Here is an 18,785-nt window from a genome sequence, read left to right as displayed (position 1 = left end):
GACTGCTGGTATAAAAACGTAATTTCGTATGGCATGAATCATGCTGGAGTCGTGTTTGAATTCAATGTTGCTATCCACATATGCTCCTTGGTGGCACTATTCGCTACAGCTCTATTTTAATCACGAGAATTTTTTACATTTTGCAATTTTTTTTTTTGAAAAGCTCGTCGTCACTTCCCCTCACGACTTAGACCCCTGTTACTCTGGCAGAAAGCCCGCATGGATCTTTTGTCCCTCGGTAGCGTCCAAGTAGACGACCTTTCCGAACCTATCACGGTCATCTATGCACTGCAGCGCGGCCTCGGCTACCTGCTCCGGCTGCAGCCTCGCCAACCCCATGGCGCGCATCTCCTCTTCGGGCGTGTACCCGGGCCCAGACTTGTCCGTCGGCACGCGCATCATGGTGTTCTTGTCAAAGGCGGTCGCAATGGCCGTGGGCGCAACGGCATTGACGCGGATCCGGGGGCCAAACGAGCGGCAAGCAAACGTAAATTGTGCGGCTCCCGCCTTCGCGGCGCCATAGGCAGCGATGCTTGCATACGTCTTGAAAGACGACGAAGAAGTAATGTTGACGACGTTGGCGTCCTGGATGGTGTCTGCGTGGCTCTCCCAGAAGCGGATGGCCTGGTGCGTCGCGTAGACGGTGGCCGTCAGGTTGATGGCGATGGTGTCGCTGATTTGCTGGGCGTCGATGGCCAGAAACGGCGCGCGCAGGAAGCCCGCGTTGTTGACGAGGACAGAGAAGCCCGAGAACTTGTCCGTGGTGAGCTGGAAGAGGCGGTCGATGTCGTCGGTTTTGGCGAGATCGCAGGGGATGAAGTGGGCGACTTGCTTGCCGAGCGAGGCGTTGATGTCGACGACGGCCTGCTCGCCCGCGGCGACGTCAATGTCGCTCAGGACAACTTGGTAATTGCGCGCCGCGAGGAGCTTGGCCACGGCGAGGCCGACGCCCTGGGCGGCGCCAGTGACTACAGCGACTTGAGGCGATGAGGACATGGATGCAGTCATTAGATCGTGTGCGACAGTGGAAGTGGTCAACAGTGGTTCTAGAGCAAAAAGACCCAGACTCAAAGATTGACAGAAGACAAAGAAGCTCCAGAAGGCCAAACAGAGGACGCAATACTTCAAAGGTCAAGTCAAGCAAGTCAATGCTAACAGACTGCACATGTGTCGGGGTGACCAGAAGGCCTGGTGTCTACAAGGGTCTGGTTCAATGGCTCCGATATACTGTCAAGTGCTTGGTAGCCCCAGCCACCATCACTTGATGTCCAAGCCGGCAACTCGTTCCTTATCGTGGGGCAAAGCCTGGTCTGGTGTTGTTGTATTTCCCCGTGCAAGGCGTAATCAGCATGCACCATCCGAGGTGACGTCCAGATGTCCAGATGTCCACTTTTCGTTAGTCCAGCGGCAAAGTTAGAAACCACATGCAGCTTCAATGTTAGCATGCTCGAGATGAATGCTACGCTGACCGCATACGTGTGGGGAAGGTGGGGCGGTTCGACCCGGGGCCAGGAGCCGGCCCAGATGCAAGAGTGGGGCCGCCGACGCAAAAGCCCCCAGTGTCTGCATTGGGAAGCTCGTCGTGGGCGTGCACGTAGCACACATTTTTGGTGTGGTCGTGGCCTTTCTCATTGCCCGGTGCTCAAGGACGCCAATTTGAAGACCGAGATAAACGGTGCCAACGGAATGGATAGGCGACAAGGGCGGGATGGAGTATTTGTTCTATTGCAGTCCGTGTTGCTCAACGACAGAGACAAGGCCCGGAGCCCACGATTCACGCCATGACATGTTATATGCCCAATTTTCTCGCCCATTCCCTTTTTACACTCGTCCTCTTTTATTCAGCCGCATGCTTCCCTTGGAGGCTGGATAACGTACTGGTTTCGTTGCAAAGGCGTATCCGAGGCCTGATTTTCTCAGTCTTGTTGGGAGTCAACATTGTCACTTATTTTCGCAATACTCAATAAACTTGAGAGGAACAGACATCCCTTGAAACAACAACAACAAAAACACATCCCCCACATCTGCCTCAACTATGCCGTCGACGACGCCCAGCAACAGTGTTGTCGGGTTGTCCGACCACAGAGACACCAAGGCCGCTGCAGAATACAAAACAGACTTGTCAAGGTGGCGGCTCAATGTTGAACTGGGTCGCCACATGTGGGAGTACGTGGCGGATGACCAAGACGACAACAGCAATACACACCAAGGCAATGCCTTGCACAACAAGCAAAGTAGCCGTCCGCAGAGCTTCCTTGAGCAGTACTGGCTGGGCCGGGACTACTCGCTTCCCAAGATGCCAAGGCCAGCGAGGCCAAGCGAGGCCCTAGATAACGGCTGGGAATTCTTCAAGCGGCTGCAGACAGAGGATGGACATTGGGGATGCAATGATGACGGACCGCTCTTTGTCACCAGCGGCATCGTCATCTCTTCATACATCATTGGCATCCCCTTCCCGGAGCCCATGAAGCACGAGATGATCCGCTACGTTTTAAACTTTGCCAACAACGAAGGCGGCTGGGGTCTTTGGATCAATAGTCCATCGACCGTCTTCGGCACGGCCATGAACTACGTGATGCTTCGAATCCTCGGCCTGCCACCACACCACCCAGTACTTCAGAATGCCCGTGCCGCACTGCACCGTATGGGAACTGCCAAAGCCCTCCCAACCTGGGGCAAGTTCTGGATGTGCGCTCTCGGGGTCTACGAGTGGGATGGCATGCTGCCGCTGATCCCAGAGCCGCTTCTGGCCCCGAGTTTCCTGCCCCTCAACCCCGGAAACTGGTGGGTGCATGTACGCAACGTCTACGTGAGCATGAGCTATCTCTTTGGCCATCGCTTCAGGATGCAGCCCACAGCCTTGTCCGAGGAGCTGCGCCATGAGCTGTACGACGTTCCCTACGAGAGCATAGACTGGTTTGCGCAAAGGGCCAACGTCAGCCCCCACGACCGCCTGGCTCCGGAGACGCTGCTGCAAAAGGGGCTGTCCAAGGCGCTGTGCGCCTACGAGTACTGCAAGATTCCGCTGATGCGGAGAATTGCGCTCAACGAGGCCTTGTTCCAGGTCGAAGCCGAGGTGCACAACACAAACTACCTGTGCATTGCTCCCGTAAGCTTCGCCTCCAACATGCTGGTGCTGTTCCACGCCCACGGGCGCGACAGCCACTGGATATCAGGCATGAGCCAGCGCATCATCGACCCCATGTGGATGTGCAGAGAGGGCATGGCCGCGTCCGGCACCAACGGCACCTCTCTCTGGGACACCGTCTTCACGGTGCAAGCGGCGCTCGACAGCGGTCTGGCCCAGCGGCCCGAGAACCGCGATATCATGACCAGGGCGCTCGAGTTCATCGAAGCCTCGCAGATCCGAGAGAACCCCATGGGGGCGGCGCACAGCTATCGCCAGCCGACCAAGGGTTCATGGCCCTTTAGCACGCGCGACCAAGCCTACGCCGTGTCGGACACGACGGCCGAGACGGTCCGCTGCGTCATCCAGCTGCAACAATCTGGTGCCGCGCCGCGCCTCATCTCGGACGACAGGATATTCGAAGCCGTCGACTTGATTCTGGGCATGCAGAACAGGGGCGGCGGCTACTCGGCCTTTGAGCCCATCCGGGCGCCCAAGGCCCTCGAGCGCCTCAACATCACGGAGCTTTACGAAAACGTCATGACGGACAACCTGTTTCCAGAGTGCTCCGCCTCGGTGCTCATGTGTCTGCAGACGGTCCACAAGGCCTACGCCGAGTACAGACCGCTCGACGTGCAGAGATGCATGCGCGGCTGCGTCAAGTATCTCCTCGCATCGCAGTTCCCAGAGGGCGGCTGGATCGGCTCCTGGGGCATCTGCTTCACCTATGCCACCATGTTTGCCCTGCAGGGCCTGGAGAGCGCCGGGCTGAGCGAGGGCAGTCACACAGCTTGCCTGCGCGGCTGCGAGTTCCTGCTCGCTCATCAGAATCCCGACGGCGGCTGGGGCGAGGACCTCGAGAGCATCAGGCTCAAGCGGTACGTCCAAGACGCAACAGGCAGCCAGGTGACGTGTACGGCCTACGCCGTCACGGGACTCGTTGCCGCCCGGTGCTCAAACAGGGACGCTATTAAGAAGGGCATAGCGTGGCTAGTCAGACAGCAGAAGGACACGGGTGAGTGGACGCAGACGGCGCTCGAGGGCATCTTTGCCAGTCCCGGTGGTATGAGATATCCCAACTACAAGTTTCACTTCACCCTGGGCGCTCTGGGCAAGTACATTGATTTGTATGGCGATGAGAGCTGCGAATTGCAGAAACAGTAGAATCAACGGTCCTGGGGAGGACGACTTTTTTTGCCATGTTCAAGATTCGGGCCCGTTGGCTGGCTCCGCCATGGGAATTGCTTCAATGAGCGAATAGATGTGATGCGGCATGGTTTCGTTGGCCTACATGTTGCCAGAGTTTTCAGTTGTGCATGGTTACCAGGGTTCTGCGCGTTTGCTTTCCCTTATCAGCCCCAATATAAAACCAGCGTCATGATTGTGCTTCTACGTCTCTCTGTTGAGTATGGAATGGTCCAAATCCATGGTTGTAGTGACACCCCTGAATCGAGCTGGTACGTTGCCAGAATCGGCCATCACCAGCGCCGGTGATAGCCGCGGAGCGTCTCGACACATTGACTCGATGCCATATAATGAGCACATGCAGCTAGTCTAGCCTTGTTTTGTCTGCCATGGCGGGCACTACATATGTACTGCACGAGTTGTGCCGTCAAGCCGATGCCAGCTACGACAAACGGCCTCGGGAGTCTAGTCCAGGGCCAAGATCCCCACATGCTCAAGTCTGGCTGCCCGTTGGACAATAAGCGACGGGGATATCATTCGGCCGAGCGGGACCGTTGCTTATTGTCAGCCTTGTCAGTGGCTGTCGTTTGACGATGCGCCATCGTTTTTTTGTCTTTACATGTCAACTAGCAACATTGCATTGAAACTGCATGTGGTCAATATAACACCACACCCCTTATCACCCCGACCTCCAAATCCACCCCACCCCCACCATTGGAAACAAACAGCCGCACTTGAGCGACGAACTACCGGACCAAGGGATCAATTGATGTGACCCTGCATGAATCAAGGCAGGTAGATACGCGCTAAAAATTTCTTGATTGTGGCTTGCAGCGGACTACAATGTTAAGTCTCCACAAGATAATATTGTTCGTCATGGGCTGTTGCTGTTGCCGTTGCGTCAGTCTACGGGAGACACATCGCAGGTAGTTTATGCACATCGTCTTATGTGGCTGCCATCTAACTCTTTCAATTTCCCCAACCAGTTTGAAGACGAGGTACAAGGAAGCTGCAAAATTGGACTCGGTCAACTTTACCGTGAGCTATTCGGCAAACACAAATTTCCGTCACAGCCAGTTGACAGCCGTTGTAGCTTGACACTCGACTACCATACAAGACCAGGAAAGTTTCTTTCCTTCACTGGTTGGCATTGTCAATCAACGTAAAAGGAACCTAGAAAAAAAAAAGAGGGAAAGAAAGACAAAAAGAAAAAAAATGTCTGGCACCTTCTTCTTACCCTCATCTCTAGCAGAGCTGGGCTGGATCCGGCTGCTATGCCTTTGGGCCATAGTCACCTTCCTTTGCAAAGTCACGTACCGGCTGTTCCTGTCACCGCTGCGCACAATCCCCGGGTCTCCTCTATCGCGCATCTTCAGTTCTTACTCGGTGGTCAAGCGGGTTGTAGCGCAGGGAGCGAAATCGGTGCGAGATGACTACGAGGCGTACGGCGATATTTACGTCAACAAGCCCAATGGCGTGAGCATCAGCAACCCAAAGGACATCAAGATGGTGCTCACGACGTACGAGTTTCGCAAAACCGACATCTACCAGATGCTGGATATCCACGACCAGCCGAGCATCTTTACCAATCGCGACCCCAAACAGGCCAGCCAGCGTCGACGTCAAATCGGGCCTTATCTCAATCACACCTATCTCAGCCGCATGGAACCCTTGATTCTCAAATATAGCATCATGGCCATCAAGCAGAAATGGGATCGTCTCCTCGACGAAGCTGAGGCGAAAAACACCAAGATTGGAGGCGTCGCGTCCTCGGTCACGGTCAACTTTCGCAACGACACACAGTATGCCACGTTTGACACGATTGGTGCGCTGGCGTTTGGGCGCGAGTTCAAGGCTCTGGAGACGGACGACGCGACTATTATCCGATGGATCGAAGCCACTGGATTCTATCTCGGCATGACGAAAAACTTTCCTTTTCTGCTGTTCTGGCCGTTGGACAAGCTGATTCAGAAGAAGAAGGACATGTTTGAGAGTTTTGTGCAGTACAGCAAGGAGTCGGTGCTCCAGAGACGGCAGCAATTAAACAGCAGCAGCAGCAGCCACCACGACAAGGAAAAGCCAGTTGATCTGCTACAGGCGCTGATGGATGCCGAGGATCCAGAGGCGGAAACAAAGGTGCGCATGACGCCCGACGAGGTCAGCACGGAGAGCATCGCCATGCAGCTGGCCGGAAGCGAGTCGACATCCTTCGTCACATCGTGGGTGATTCACCTCCTAACGCTGTATCCCGCGTACATGAAGCGCGCCGTGGACGAGGTCCGAAGCCAGTTCCCGGCATCGCACATGGTTGGGTTCGACGAGTGCAGGAAACTCCTCCCCTTTCTCGAGGCCTGCATCTACGAGACGCTGCGCTACTCACCCATCACGTCTGGCTTCATGCCGCGCGTCAACCCGGTCAACGGCGTGACCATCCAAGGCCACTACATCCCGGCCGGTACCGAGGTCGCCATCAATCTGCACGGGGCCCATGTGCACAAGGACGTCTGGGACCGGCCGTACGCGTACGACCCGACGCGGTTTCTCGACAATGACGAGGCTAAGCGGAACGTGTTTGCCTTTTCCTACGGGCATCGTAACTGCATCGGCAGGAACTTGGCGTGGGTGGAAATGATGGTCATTTTGGCCAATCTGCTCAAGGACTACGATTTGACGCTGCCAGAGGACAGCGTGTGCGGGCCGCATAATGTCGATGAGTTTGGACGTCCGCGCATCATGCCTACGAGGAGTACCCTTTTTACTACGCCCAAGTACCCGGAGAGGGATTGCAGAATTGTAGTTGGCAGGGCACCAGCACGGAATGCGTAGGCAGAAGAGTCTGATTTTGTGTTGATGCCAAGTTGTACAGTAGAGAGTCGCAAATATTCAACCAGACCCTTTCACATATACATCTAAATATGTATCCCTGAACCCTAACCCTTTTATGGCATTGTGTTGCATTAAATTATCCTAATTAGGCTAGCCGGTCTCGCGGTACAAAGATGAGGTCAAATAATTATAGCCACTACAGTACTAGTTTGTTGTGCTTGGATCTTTAGCCCCGAGGACGGAATTGTCAGTCTGCATTATCAAGCTTACTCGGCCGGTGAGGTCAAGTCAAGTCAGCTTGCATCAAATCGAATCGCCGGAATATGAATGGCCGCTTTTCGGCCAAGCTGAGCGTTTGGCCCCACCATCTTCTCCTTCCCCTGCCGAGAGCTTGCCGCCAAGCAGGGGTTTCGGCTAAGAGAGGGGCACCTGCGGCCGATAAGGACCCCGCATGGTCCGTGCGTCTGATGAGGGGCAACATTGAACAGGTAATATTGTGGGAATGCCGGCCAAACTTGAACCCCGGCGGCGAAATTATTTATCGGCATGTGAACAAGAACTTTGCTCACCCATGCAATGGGGTGTGTGTAGGGTGTGTGAACATACAAGTCCAAGACGAAAATAAAAGCACCATACCATTTGGCCCTATGAGAACCCTCTTAGACGGCAAGTTTCCCTTTTGAGTTTGGCGTCTTCCTTTCTTCTCTTCTTGTGACGCTCTCGTTTTGTTTTTCTATCTTTGCGCCATCTAATCATCTCAGAGCTGGCAGAACAGGCAAACGAGGGAGAGACAAGTTGAGCTCACAACATGTCATCGCGTCTTGGTACATCCATGGGCCTGGAGGTGCTTCTACTCAGGCTCCAGGGTACCTGCAACGAGCAGCCCCTTCTCGTGGCATCGTCTTTGGTGGCCGGCCTCGCCATCACCTGGCTCGCCTGGCGTCTGGTCTGGGCTCTGCTACTGTCTCCGTTGCGAAAAGTACCGGGCCCTTTTTTGGCACGCCTCACTTCCAATCGCGGCGACATCAATAACTTCTCCGGTGCTGTTGCGCTGCAGGCCCAGAAAGACACGGCCCGATACGGTCCCGTATATGTTTTCAAACCCAATGCTGTTTGCATTTCGCACCCGGACGATGTTCGTGCCGTTCTGGGGTCAGACGACTTCTGCAAGGCCGAGTTCTTCGACATTTTCAACGATGGCAGAGTCCAGAATATCGTGTCGCAGCGAGACCCGGCCCTGGCTCGCATGCGCAGGCGGCAGATTGGACCTTTTCTCAACTATGGATATCTCACCCGTATGGAGCCCGTCATTCAACGCCATGGCTATCTGGCCATCCGCTCCAAGTGGGATCGCCGTATCATGGAGACCAAGACGGACAAAGACGAGCCAGTCGAGGTCAACTACCGCCACGACACGCAGCTGGCCACCTTTGACATCATGAGCGCGCTGGCCTTTGGCAGAGATCCCGATTCCATATCCAAGGGCTCATCCTCCATCAGCGAGTCGGCGGCGGTCATCATGGACATTCTCGACTACTCGCTCGTGCTGGGTCTGCTGTCCCTGTTGCCCTTCTCTCTCATCATGCGACCATGGAAGACCATGTACCGTGAGCTTGCCGCCTACAGCAAGACTTCTGCCCAGATGCGCAAGGAGCACCTCGCCAACGGCGGTGAGCCCCCGGCCGACATGCTTCAAGCCTTTATCGAAGCCGAGGACCCGGATTCCAAGATCAAAATGACCCCCTCCGAGATCCAGGCCGAGTGCATCATGATGATGCTCGCCGGCAGCGAGACGACATCGTCCGCCATCATGTGGACTATTCATTTATTGCTTCTGCACCCGGACATGCTGAAGCGCGTGACCGAGGAGATCCGCAGCGCCTTTGGACCCCGTCACTTGATTTCCCACAAGGACGTCTTGACAAAATTGCCCTTTTTTGAGGCCTGCGTGTACGAATCACTGCGCGTGTCGCCCACGACCGCCGGTCTGACACCCAGAGTGTCGCACAAACGAGGCATCGTGCTGCACGGAGGCTATTACATCCCACCTGGCACGGAGCTCTATGTGAATCTGCGGTCCGTCAATATGGATGACGAGTTTTGGCACGAGCCGCAGCGCTTCAGGCCCGATCGATTCGTCAACTGCGACGCGGCCAAGAAAAACCTCTTCACCTTCTCCTATGGTCCTCGTAACTGCATCGGAAGAAATCTGGCGTGGGTGGAAATGCTGACCATTACGGCGAATATTTTCAAAGATTATGACCTTGCCTTGACTCCGGACAGCAGGTACGGGCCAGACAATGTGGATGAGAATGGTGTTCCGCACTTGTTGCCGGCAAAGTGCTTTATTGCGTCGTTTCCGTCCAAGCCAGATCGCGATTGTCGCATGTTGATATCACGACCGGCACTGGGCTAGTCTTGACATGTGTATTCAATACCTTTTTCTGTAGTTGTATTTGAGATACGCACTATCATGAGGTTATTTATCCTGAATTGCCATGAAGTCCAAGACGGCCTCAACAGGCACTCGTTTGTCCTTGTGGCAAGTTCAGAATGTGGGACACGGGTAACTGAGAGGTCGTGTGCCTATGCTTGCCTACAACAGGATCAATCACCTGCTAATTCTGCCACCAGAGTCGAGGTTCCTTGCGGACTTGCAAGGGTAACAGGCTATCTTGTTGTTACATGCACCGGCGTGGCAGCTCTACACCCTACTCAACCCGAGCTATGCATCACCACCGCGAGTGCTATCGGTGATTTGGCGGCTGGACTGGCTGCCTTTATGTTGACAGACCTGCAGACCGATTCAGACATGGGGATGTCTGCAAGATTGCGTACGCCTATCACTATCCCACTAACCGAATCCTGTCACCAAGACGAGCGCTTGCATGATGAGGAGCTCGGCGACCTTGGCGAATAGATATAAAATAACTTGTAGCTTTTACTCTAGCTGCATATATTATTGAAGCTAGCTTCTCGCTTTAAACAAAAGAATAATGTCATCCTTTTCACTTATTACCTCGTAGCTACCGGGTGCCAATAATCAGTTTCTCCATTACTTCCCCAAAGCTCTGTCTCATCTTCTGGGCTTCTTCCTGGCTTATACTGCCGGACCAATATCCAATACAGGCGTGGATTACATCATGGCCACTCGATCCAGATTTTACTTGGACGCCGAGAGTGATGTCCCACTCATTCGGATCATGTCCCCAGAATTGCTCCAACTGAATCCCGCCATCCCTTAATCTGTTATCATTGCCCACTCGTGCCACTCGCGAATCAAGATATTGAAGGCTCATAACCGAGCTCCATACCGGTAGAACTAATCTAATTAAGCCATGCTGGTGTGTAAGCGACTCCAAAAAATCATCTTGTGCTCTTGACAACATGTCAGCGAGGCTGCCTTTGCTTCTGTCAATTCGGCATAGTATCATATTTACGAGGGGACCAACTATATCGCCTACGCCCTCGATGGGGCCGTCGCGATTTGCCGTCATATATCCAAACAGTGCATCGTCCCGTCCTGTATGCGCAGACAAGACAAGGCCCCAGACAACCTGAAAGAAGGTAGCCATGGTGACACCGTGTTCGAGGCAAGTATTTCGAATCCTTTTCACAGTGTTGACGCATATATCTACATCAAATACTTTGTGTCTTGGCAGCTGCTCTTTTGGCTGGCATTGGGGACGCCTGTATCCCGCGTACAAACTTCTGCCAGTAGTCGGATGACTTGGCTGTTATTTGCGCGTTTTGCCAAGAGAAAAAGCTGCTGAATGCAGGTCCTGGGCCTTCTTTCAGCTGTCCTTGGTACGCTTATTGCACATCACGAAGTATGAGAGCTGTAGAGACGCCATCATTCAGAGCGTGGCTCATCTCCAATTTGCATGCTTTGTGAGCCCCATCATTACTTGTGAAGATGGTAAGCTGTGTGCCTGAGACAGCCCTTGCTTATGACCGACTTCGGGCCTCGTGACCGTTGCCTTTGTTGTTGTGTAACCTTTGTTGGCCCAACGCCCTTTGTTGTGTGCCAACCGTGTAACAGGTAATGACGGGCACATTGGCCGTATAATGTGCGAGCACTACCTATTCATGGAAGCCTGCCCGTAAATCACTAGGTTAAAAAATTGTACGCAGTATTGAGTGTCTGTCGATTACCTGTTGCCACGCTGATTCGAGCTTTGCCGTATTGATATTGTCTCCTGTGATGTGAAAAACGAGCTCGACCTCGTAAATGCCCAGTCCACTCTGCTGAGCCATCAGTAATACCATGTGTTGCTGCAAAAGCGCGCATAGTACAATCTCTTGTACATTTGCCATATCAACTCCCAAATTATCAAGCATCTGTTCCTTTGTCTCCTTCTTCATTGACTTGGCGAATATGCTTTCCAATTCAGATGTGTTCAAGCTGCTCAAGCTTTCATCAGCGACCTTTAGCAAGGAGTGCATAGTTGTAACCCATTCATAAATTCTATTCTGGTGTTGCATCCTCCTGTTGTACTTGAATGTCATCTTTAGTCTCCCACCCGTGACAATGGCGGAAACATCAAATAGGGCAAGGCGGTTCAGCTCAGGGCCGTTGTCAATGATGATCTCATTATCTAACAGTGGAGCATCTGAAAAGAGACCCTCTTTCGACTCGAGTTGTTGGAAGCTTCCAAGGAAGTTGAAAAGAATCTCTATCTGGGTTGAGCGTGTGAAAGTTATCCTTATCAACACGGGGACGTGACCCCAGGAGCTTCATCTGTAACCGGGCCTTCTGTACCTCCCGTATCGTGTTCACAACATTATTATCGACCAACACTACGTGCAGAGGTGTCAAAGTGGTGAACCAGCCAACTGTTCCCGAAGGATCGACATCCTTATCTGCAGACTCGCGGCCATGGCCTTCAGAGAACACGGTAGGGAGTATTGCGTGGTCGGGGAACACAGCTGAAAACGCTTGCAGCAGGGTTGCTACCATAATATCAACAGACTCAGCCGCAGCTGGTGTCGACCTATTACCATATCCACGTAACAGCCTTGCAGTTTCTTCCTCGTCCAGTGAAAAGGATAGTTCTCCTTCGCTACCGTACTTATTGGCCTGATCTGTCATGCCCCAATAGGTGAGATCAAGTGCTTGCATGCCATTCAGGGAGGAATTGAGCCCGTTAGCCTGCATCAAATTTTCTTCAGGCTGCTCTTGTTGTGAATGCAGCCAGGTGTGGAAGGGGAGAGGTTTCTCCAAAGACAGTATGCCAGGCTTGGAGCTGATCAGGAATTCCTCCATGTCACCAAGAATTACCAGCCAGGAAACGACGTCAATTACGAGGTGATGGGCTGAGAGAAGGAGAAGCTGTTCCTGACTGCCATTATTGATGTTAAACAGGTGGGCGGCGAATATAGGGCCTTGGCTTATATCGAAAGCAGAGTTTCGCTCTGCCAGAATCTTGTACAGATTGTTCCGGTCCTCTATCCTCTCAGCCTGAAAAGTAAACGATTCCTCCACCTTATCAGTCACACTCTGCGTTCAATCACCCAGAATCCCGCGGGAGAATCTCGCACAGAGCATTGAGTGACGGCTGATAATGGCATGAATGGCGTCATGGATTCCCAGGGCCTCCATGTTTCGGTTGACATTGTGCAGTATGGTTTGAGTAAAGTGCGATGTAGAAGATCCCGGAGGTGGCCCAGCAGTATCAAAGAACAGGTTTTGAATAGGTGACAGCCTGAATGGCGTATCCAATACTTCAGCTCGAGGGGCATCAATCTCCGTAATCGGGAATGGAGAATCGGACTTGATAGGTGTTGCAGCCTCGGCCATGCCAAACGGGGGTTTCGCCTTCAAGATATCTCTAACGCTCAAGTCGATACCTGCTGCTCTTGCCTTGATTCAGAGCTGCATCGCAGTAATTGAATCGCCACCAAGTCCAAAGAAGCAACGGTTCATGGGAACGGCTGGAATGCCGAGGACTTGGCTGGCCAGAGTTCGAATAACTGTGGCCTGACCTGACGCAGCCACCGCAGACTCTACTTTCGTATCATACTCGCTGGAGTCTAGTAGCAGGTCTTGATAAGCCTCATGGTCGAAATTTTCAGCCCATTTGGCAACTGCCGTCCCATCCATCTTGCCATGTCCAGTCAGAGTCATCGTCTCAGCACAAATCCAGACCGTGGGGATCATATAACCAGGGAGATGTTCTTCCAGCAACTGTCTTATGGTTGCAATTTGATCACTAGCTGCCTGCTTGTCCTTTCCTCGTAGTGGCTTCAGTTGTTAATGCTCAGGGACGCCTCGTCCAGAAATATTGGACAGGGCCAGGCCTGCGATAAGCTGAAGTGTAGATAGTAGTCTCTGCAGGTCCCCAGATGAAGATAAGATCCAGCCGGTTAGCCCACGTCGTGACGTTCTCGGCCGTCGGAGCTTCGCCACCCAACACGAGAGTGCGCAAAGAAGGTACCGATTCCGGATCAATTAGCTGGGCGACCGTGGGCGTGACAAACATCCAGTCTGCCCGGTACTTTGTAACAGCGCTGGTCAGGTCGTTTATACACTCATATTCGGACGGTATGCAGATTGTAGTGCCGCGCTTGAGTGTTATAAATATATCGGCGCAGCTTATGTCGAAAGTGTAAGCTGCGAATTGCAACACTCTTGTACTCTGGTTGATCTTGAATTGCCCGCCGTGGGAGAACGAACTGGATGCAAGATTCTGGTGTTCAACTACAATGCCCTTTGACCGCCCCCAGTGCTTCCCGAAGTGAATAATATGTATGCTGCGTTAGGCTTGATTTCTGGAAGGGGTGTATTAAATTCGAGTAGCTGGGCCGTGGATTGCTCATCGATGACCATTCTTGGAACTATGCCAGTGAACTGGTCACCGATATTGGTGGATGGTACCAATACAAGCCTTGCTTTGGTGTCTTCGAGAATTTTCTTCTTGCGACTTAAAGGATGTGAAACACCCAGCTGAGTGACGACACCCCCGGCCTTCAGGACAGCAAGCGCCGCGACAACGGCCCATTTGGACTTTTCAAAGCACAGAGGAACAATAGTTTCAGGGCCAATGGACTTTGGTACCAAAATCTTGGCAACCCGTGTTGAGTGCTCATCTAACTCGAGGTAAGACATCTGACCATCCCAACCCGTAATGGCAACAGCATTGGGATTCAGGCGAACCTGATCGGAAATAATATCATGGACAGTCTTTTCTACGCACTCCCAAGGTTGCGAGGCGTTCCAGGAAATTACCTGATCAACATCGTCACGACTTGCGAGGCGTATGTCGTCTAATGTGTCCAGTTGGTCAATATTGTCGAGTTGTTCAACAACGTGCCGAAATTGTCTGCAAAGTCCCACCATCTGCTTCTTTGAGATGACAACTGCATCAAATCTTGCATCCATGGTGATCTGGATGTCATTTTGACCAGGTCCTTCCGTCGTAGAACTGAGGATGCACTCCATCACCAGGGGGTAGTCAAAATACCCTGTCATCAAGTCTCCAAATCCCTCTACCTCATCGAGGAAAAAATCCACATCAAGGTTTTGCAAACAATGCTGGACTACAAAAAGGCTTTTCAGACTCAAAGCGGCTTGCACATCCGGACCCAGCTCCCGCAAAGCTTGCAAACTAGCGTGCTGGTATGGAATCATGCCGTCTGCATGATTCTGGGCCTGCTGTAAGAAATCTATGACTTTTTGTGTACTGTTAAATCGCACTTGGCCATGATGAACAGGTAAGATGTAGTTCTCGGGTGAGAGTTCAACTCAATCGCACAATACACAAGTAAAGAGAGGGGATTATTTACAAGACCTGTGTAATACAAGCGATAATCTATCCGTCCATCTTTTTCGCTTTCGCAAGCTCATTAGCCAAGACCACGATTACGAGCTGGGAAGCTCCATGGCAGAAGTAGCAAGCAGTCCATGGCCCTTTGGTGACGATATTAAATATGCAACAAGCTGGTGTAGTAATTCTTTTTCTGCTGCTTACCGGCATTCATTTTTAGAATGCTTACCCTGTACCACATTTGGCACGACCCAGCAACGCAGGCTCCTTGGAGATGAATAATTCAAGGAACATGGGAGTATGTGTTTATTTGGCCACCCCTCTGGGTCCCGTATCGGGAGTGACTCGCAACCTCAACTCACAAAATCGTGGCCAATTCCGCCATAAGCCCAGGCCTCAACATTGAATCCCTCAGTCAATCACTGGCAGCTAACTGAGCCCGTGGCGGAGACATCAGACCAGACTGCCTCATCCTTATCAGGCCCCGCGTTCCCCCAGCAGCACGAGCTAGAGCTACTGTCGGCATGTCGGCATTTCGCAACCCAGAATTTGCTGGTATCACTCTTGCCAGGTTACTCCACCTGATGGGGCTATATGTGCCCGTTTTTTACGTGACTTTGTATAGCCAGAAGGAACTAGGCATCAATGGACAACTATCTTTTTTATCTGTTGTCCATCTTGAATGCAGCGAGCATCCTGGGAAGGGCGATAGTCGGCCCCATTGCTGATAGAGTAGGTGTGACAAGGGTTCAATTATGAAGGCTTGGAGCAATAGGGCTCAATTCAATAATAATCTCGTAGGATATCAAAGGTCCTGAGTTGCTACGAGAAAGGAAGAGAAGAGTGACCGCCTTATATACATAAAAGGAACGCCCGGGCCTAGGGTCCTTGCCCGGGCACGTGTTCTGGCCGTGTAACCAACAAGTCCTATATCGGTGTGCAGCCCCTTTGTTGGGCTTCACGATCTGTTGGGCCTTTTCCGTGTAACAGTAGGTGCTCTTAATCTGATGATTCCTGAGGCATCTGGCACCGGCCTCCTCCAGTATTCACGGATAAGCGTTAATAGTACCGCTGGAATCGTTATTTTTTGTGTATTTTACGGGTTTTTGTCTGGTGCCTATGTGACTTTGCTTGGTGCGATGCTCGCGGGTATCGCACCCCATGTCAGTAAAGGGCGCACTTGGGTAGGAATGAATTTTGGCATCTCAAGTGTTGGACTTTTAATTGGGAACCCGATCGCTGGAGCACTTATTAAGCATAGAAACTTGATTCCTCTGCAGATTTTCGGTGGTGTCATGGTGTTTGCTAATTGCTTCATTTTCTGTTATGTCAGATATACTAAGCTGCGCAAAGGCGTCGCGTGGAATGCAAAGGCATAGATGTCTTGGAGGCTGGCATCACAGGAAAGGTTTCGGGCGGGCCCAGTAGAGGAAAGCTGTTACAAAAAAAAAATCAATTAGTAAGGGCAGGCTGCTATTCATTCAATGAAGCTTAATAAAAAAAGGCGAGGTTCTAAATGAGGTCTTTTGCCTGTTCTGCAGTCCGTTGCACCAATCAAGAGATGCAACCAGACGAGACATGAGGATCCACCTTACCCCGCCCGAGCCAACTACTGTACTAGCTCCCGGCTTCGGTTCTTGGCGGAGCTAACGTATAAAGGCAAGGTCCCCGAACCGATCCTCCTCAATCATCAAAGGCCCCGCAATACGATCTTTGAATCGCCTCTCGTAACCCTGTCGAGTCGGGAGCTCCTGATAAACTTGAACCACCACACGTGCACTTATATTTGCCAAGTGTTCCATTGGATAGAGGCTTGCCGGGCTTGTTTCATGCGTGGCGCACGACTCCCGTACTCGCGAACGGCCCTGGACATCCATAAGAGTAAAAGCACTGACGGTCCGTGATTATGGAGTTTCCTGCTGTTATTAGCAATTGGTTGAATGGTTGGTTGTCTGGACTCTCCCATTCTGTTAAGTGAGGTGTAGGAGAGACCACTTCTGACTAATTCACGGTTAGACGCAGGTATCGGCGCATTACAGTCGTGTAGCCCGTCAACATTCACACACATTGATCTATTCGGCTCGCAGGTCATCTCCATCGCTGCTAACATCGTCACCAACTACACGAAAACGGCACCACACCGAGAGACGGTCCACCATCCAACCATTGAGGTGAAGAACGCAACATTCTGCAATGTTACGGTGACTTATACGCATCCTGGGCAAGGAGATGTTATCAATGTCGAAACATGGCTTCCAATCGGCGACTGGAACCAGCGCCTCCTTGCCGTGGGCGGAGGCGGATACGCCGCGGGCCGCTTCGTATACTCTGAATTGGCCATGGCCGCAGCACTGGGCCAAGGATTTGCGACTGTCACTACGGACGCGGGCCTAGGAGAATCAGTTTTGGCACACGATTGGGCACTATTAAGCCCCGGAAACGTGAACCTATACAAGCTTCATAATCTCGCCTCTCGGTCTCTTCATGATGAGGTACGTGGGGGTTTCCCATTCGCGCAAGTTGAAGCAAAAGAAAAGGAGGGGCCAAGCGTTGACCTATGTGCTCAGTCGATTATTGCCAAGTCTGTTATTAAGAAGTTTTATGGAAAAGCACCAGAGTATTCATACTGGAGTGGCTGCTCGCAAGGAGGAAGACAAGGCCTCATGCTCGCCCAGAGATATCCCAGCGCTTATGATGGTATTGTTGCCACGGCCCCAGCTCTCAACTGGGGGGAGCTGGTGCCTGGTTTCTTCTGGCCACAGGTAATTATGAACGAGCTGGGGGAGTATCCAGCTCCATGTGAGTTGAGCTATCTAGCAGAAGCCGCTGTGGGGGCTTGTGACGGTCTTGATGGTGTCGTCGACGGAGTCATATCACACATGGACAAATGCGAAGCCTCGTTTGACTCGTTTAGCTACGTAGGTACAGAGCTCGAGTGTTCTGAACTGGGACGCTCCATCAAGCTCAGCCGAGCCGCTGCAGTCGTAGCTAATGCGACTTGGTCTGGCCCGCGAGGATCTGACGGCAACTTCCTTTGGTATGGTATTGGTTATGGATCGAGTTTTCAAGAGGCTTTCGGTGCGGGCGTTGCAACGACTCAATGTAGCCAAGGAAAGTGCGTGGGTGTTCCATCATTGCTAGGAACGCAGTGGTTGCAGTTGTTCGTGGAGAAGAATCCGGCCTTTGACGTCAAGGAGGTAACGCGAACGGATTTTGAGAGACTATTTCACACTTCAGTGTTAGAATACTCGACTGTTTTAGGCACTAGGGATCCGGACCTGTCTGCCTTTCGTAACAGAGGCGGCAAGATTCTCAGCTTCCACGGTTTGGTACGACAAGTTTCTACAAAGTATTCCTAATTTCTCTAATCACTGACACAAGAGCAGAACGATCAATTAATCCCGTACAAGGGCACTGACCAATATTATGACTCAGTGTTAAGACATGCACCAGCTGCACGCGATTTTTATCGCTACTTTCACATTCCAGGATATGGGCACTGCGCTGGAGGGAACCATGCCTCGCCAATGACGGGATTTTCCCAGCTCCGCGCATGGGTTGAGCAGGGTAAGGCTCCAGAGACAGTGAAAATTCAGTTTAAAAACGCCCAAGGCAAGGAGTTTCATAGGCTGCTATGCCCGTATCCTCAGCAAGCACATTTCAATGGTGGAGACTCGACAAAGGCAAATAGTTTTGTTTGTCGGTAGTAGGATAGAAAAAGTCGCCTTTCAAGCATAAATATTGTAGCTTTAGTCCTGAAACAGTCGCTTGAGATGGTTTTCGATTCTACACGCCTTACACGGAGAAGGCCCAACAGATCGTGAAGCCCAACAAAAGGGCCTTCGCCGACAAAGTACCTGTTATTTACACAGATCAAACAT

At 52.1% G+C, this 18,785-nt stretch overlaps 7 protein-coding genes across 7 annotated transcripts; 4 read left to right on the top strand and 3 right to left on the bottom strand.

The window, feature by feature from the left end:
* Positions 1-198: 198 nt before the first annotated feature.
* On the bottom strand, positions 199-996 carry MAA_06588 (3-oxoacyl-[acyl-carrier-protein] reductase 1; the record flags this gene model as incomplete). Its single annotated transcript, XM_007824586.1, has 1 exon — positions 199-996. The coding sequence occupies one exon, from the start codon at positions 994-996 to the stop codon at positions 199-201; it is 798 nt and encodes a 265-aa protein (XP_007822777.1).
* A 1,039-nt stretch (positions 997-2,035) lies between these two features.
* Positions 2,036-4,291, top strand: MAA_06587 (lanosterol synthase; the record flags this gene model as incomplete). Its single annotated transcript, XM_007824585.1, has 1 exon — positions 2,036-4,291. The coding sequence occupies one exon, from the start codon at positions 2,036-2,038 to the stop codon at positions 4,289-4,291; it is 2,256 nt and encodes a 751-aa protein (XP_007822776.1).
* Positions 4,292-5,527: 1,236 nt separating this feature from the next.
* MAA_06586 (Cytochrome P450 CYP5081C) lies at positions 5,528-7,138 on the top strand (the record flags this gene model as incomplete). The annotated part of the gene is made up of 1 exon (XM_007824584.1): positions 5,528-7,138. One exon carries the CDS (start codon positions 5,528-5,530, stop codon positions 7,136-7,138), a length of 1,611 nt encoding a protein of 536 aa, XP_007822775.1.
* Positions 7,139-7,946: 808 nt separating this feature from the next.
* On the top strand, positions 7,947-10,058 carry MAA_06585 (Cytochrome P450 CYP5081A; the record flags this gene model as incomplete). Its single annotated transcript, XM_007824583.2, has 2 exons — positions 7,947-9,424; positions 9,773-10,058. 2 exons carry the CDS (start codon positions 7,947-7,949, stop codon positions 10,056-10,058), a joined length of 1,764 nt encoding a protein of 587 aa, XP_007822774.2.
* A 106-nt stretch (positions 10,059-10,164) lies between these two features.
* Positions 10,165-10,713, bottom strand: MAA_11606 (uncharacterized protein; the record flags this gene model as incomplete). Its single annotated transcript, XM_011412521.1, has 1 exon — positions 10,165-10,713. The coding sequence occupies one exon, from the start codon at positions 10,711-10,713 to the stop codon at positions 10,165-10,167; it is 549 nt and encodes a 182-aa protein (XP_011410823.1).
* A 541-nt stretch (positions 10,714-11,254) lies between these two features.
* Positions 11,255-15,118, bottom strand: MAA_06584 (peptide synthetase; the record flags this gene model as incomplete). Its single annotated transcript, XM_007824582.2, has 7 exons — positions 11,255-11,818; positions 11,901-12,599; positions 12,753-13,001; positions 13,089-13,382; positions 13,429-13,813; positions 13,843-14,803; positions 15,109-15,118. 7 exons carry the CDS (start codon positions 15,116-15,118, stop codon positions 11,255-11,257), a joined length of 3,162 nt encoding a protein of 1,053 aa, XP_007822773.2.
* Positions 15,119-16,733: 1,615 nt separating this feature from the next.
* MAA_06583 (feruloyl esterase B) lies at positions 16,734-18,611 on the top strand (the record flags this gene model as incomplete). The annotated part of the gene is made up of 4 exons (XM_007824581.2): positions 16,734-16,800; positions 16,921-17,396; positions 17,472-18,233; positions 18,291-18,611. The coding sequence occupies 4 exons, from the start codon at positions 16,734-16,736 to the stop codon at positions 18,609-18,611; spliced, it is 1,626 nt and encodes a 541-aa protein (XP_007822772.2).
* Between the last annotated feature and the right edge of the window lie 174 nt (positions 18,612-18,785).

This window comes from Metarhizium robertsii (assembly GCF_000187425.2).
Source record: "Metarhizium robertsii ARSEF 23 chromosome Unknown MAA_Scf_11, whole genome shotgun sequence".
Taxonomy (NCBI): domain Eukaryota; kingdom Fungi; phylum Ascomycota; class Sordariomycetes; order Hypocreales; family Clavicipitaceae; genus Metarhizium; species Metarhizium robertsii.
This window is presented reverse-complemented; position numbering and strand designations above follow the sequence as displayed.